Below are 2,581 nucleotides of genomic sequence, written 5' to 3'. Positions count from 1 at the left end.
TTTGACTAATACTTCCACCTCAACATTAATTATGGTTTTAAGTCTCAGCCCTGATTTCTCCTCCCACCACCTCCTCTCCCCCCAACAATGTCAGCATTGCCTTGTTTATAAGAGATTAACCCTGGACAGATAATATGTCTGTGAAACTCTTTTCTCACTTCTGTCACCTTACGAGGAAATAGGGCCTGCTCAAGGAGACCTAGAGGAATGTAAATGTTGTGTGGCCTGTCTGTATAGAAGCCTGGTTTTATGATAGACAAAAGAGCCCAGAGGGAGTGTGAAGAGGAAGAGAAGAAATTGGGCTTTCAGAGGAGATGAATGTATGCACAGAATATCCCATATAACCAGTTAGTTAAATTCCAAGTGTGAGCACTTTGAAAATATATGAAAAGACTTAGAACCATTTCCCCAATTAAGCAATATTTCACAAGATAAGAATTGAAAGTTTGCAATAACCATTAAAAATGCTGAAAAAAATTAAATAAAAATAAATTCAAATTAAAAGATCCCATTAAGATTCTGAGCTTTGTTCCAATGCAAAACATATAGTGGCAAAGGTGAAAAATATGAAAATACACAATTTGGAAGGTATCTGTAAAAATAAGCACCCTTATACTTTATTGCTAGAAGTAAATACTGGTCAAAAGGATCCATAAAACAATTTGAAATATTCTGACAAAAGGGAAGAAAATATAATCTGTGAGCCACTGATCTCACCACTGTACATATATCCAAAGGAGGTCAAAGACAGAAAGTCACCACATATATTCCAAGATATCATGGTACGTTCTGTAGTAGCAACAAAGGGGGTATGAAGTGAGTGTCTGACAGTAGTGGAATGGCTGAGAACATTGTGGGATGTGAACAGAAGTGTATTTAGCATACACACTCATAGATAGTCACTGGGCTGTTCTTGCATAACTTGTTTTCTCTAGGTGACAAAGGGATTGAGAAAAGGAGGTGTATCTGGAAATAAGTAAGGTGGGAAAACAAGGAATCAACACAAACTTTTTAGATAAAACAAAGGAAATATGATGGGGAGGGATTGGGGTGGAGACAAGGAACTGGGGTGAGCAGAAGAAAGATAACAAAGGGACAAAATTCTTTACAAAAAAGCTAAGCTCAGTAGCTGATGCATCGGTCAAAGCCATTGAGGATAACAGGATGACTTGGGCATAATTGGTTTTTAGCCAGTGAAAGAAAAAAAGGACCAAGAGTGAGTTCTGAGCATTTATATCCAAATTGCATTGCTAATTTATTTAATGATGGCTCTTCTCGGCTCCAACCTCTCTCACTCACTATCTCTCTCCCTCTCACTCCACCCCCCTCTCACTCTTACATACAGATCCATCAAAAGGCAGAGGTCTGAAATGAGAAACCAAACAGGAATAACATTATTCATTTTTCGGGGATTGACAGATGACCCACAGCTGCAAGCTCTGCTTTTTATATTTCTGTTTCTGACATACATGTTGAGTGTAACTGGAAACTTGACTATCATCACCCTCACTTTGGTGGATCCCCACCTTAAAACCCCCATGTATTTTTTTCTTAGAAATTATTCCTTCTTAGAATTGTCATTCACAACTGTCTGTATTCCTAGATTCCTGTACCACATGTCAACTGGGAACTATACTGTGACCTATAATGCATGTTTCACTCAGTTTTTTTTTTTGGTATCCTCTTTGGGGCCTCAGAATTTTTTCTTTTAGCTGCCATGTCCTATGACCGTTACGTAGCTATCTGCAAACCTATGCACTATACAGCCATCATAAACAACAGAGTCTGTAACCAGCTTCTCCTGGGTTGTTGGTTGTCTGGTTTGATGATCATTGTTCCAGTACTTGGTGTGGGTCTTAAGTTAGAATTCTGTGATTCTAATATTATTGACCATTTTGTCTGTGATACATCACCACTGCTGGAGATATCATGCTCTGATACACAGTTCCTAGATAGAATGATTTTAGCCTTGGCTGTGTTGACACTCGTCATCACCTTAGGGTTAGTGGTTCTATCCTACGCCTATATTGTCAGGACGATTCTGAGATTCCCTTCTGCCCAGCAAAGGAAAAAAGCCTTTTCCACTTGTTCCTCCCACATGCTTGTTGTCTCCATGACTTATGGAACCTGCATCTTCATCTATATCAAACCCTCTGCAAAAGAAGGGGTGGCTACGAATAAGGTGGTGTCTGTACTTGCAACCTCAGTGGCACCAGTAATGAACCCCTTCATATATACCCTAAGGAATAAACAAGTGATACAAGCTTTCAGAGATACATTCAAAAGGATTGTATTGATTTCCAAGGTGTGAGAGAGAACTGAAAACTCAGGTGTAATTCATGAAAGAAAACCTAAATACTTTAGAATTCTTTGTTCTGGGTACTATGACCCAATTTTATTCTCTTACTAATGCCCCCTTATCCACAGACTCACATCTCAGGGCTCCTTTTCTGTCTTATCCAGAAATCCTCACTGATGGAGGTTTTTCCCTCCCTACTCCATCCCTTTCTCAAAGGTTTTCACTTGCTTTCAACCACATCACTCAGCACTTCATTTCTATAAAATCCATGGAAGATTATTT

At 39.0% G+C, this 2,581-nt stretch overlaps 1 protein-coding gene across 1 annotated transcript; it reads left to right on the top strand.

Moving 5' to 3' along the window:
- The first annotated feature begins 1,370 nt into the window (after positions 1-1,370).
- LOC118851747 (olfactory receptor 6C2-like) lies at positions 1,371-2,311 on the top strand. The gene is given in 2 exon segments (XM_036761270.1): positions 1,371-1,664; positions 1,667-2,311. Coding segments are annotated over 2 exon segments (939 nt in total).
- Positions 2,312-2,581: the final 270 nt, after the last annotated feature.

This window comes from Trichosurus vulpecula, chromosome 5, assembly GCF_011100635.1.
Source record: "Trichosurus vulpecula isolate mTriVul1 chromosome 5, mTriVul1.pri, whole genome shotgun sequence".
NCBI classification, from domain to species: domain Eukaryota; kingdom Metazoa; phylum Chordata; class Mammalia; order Diprotodontia; family Phalangeridae; genus Trichosurus; species Trichosurus vulpecula.
This window is presented reverse-complemented; position numbering and strand designations above follow the sequence as displayed.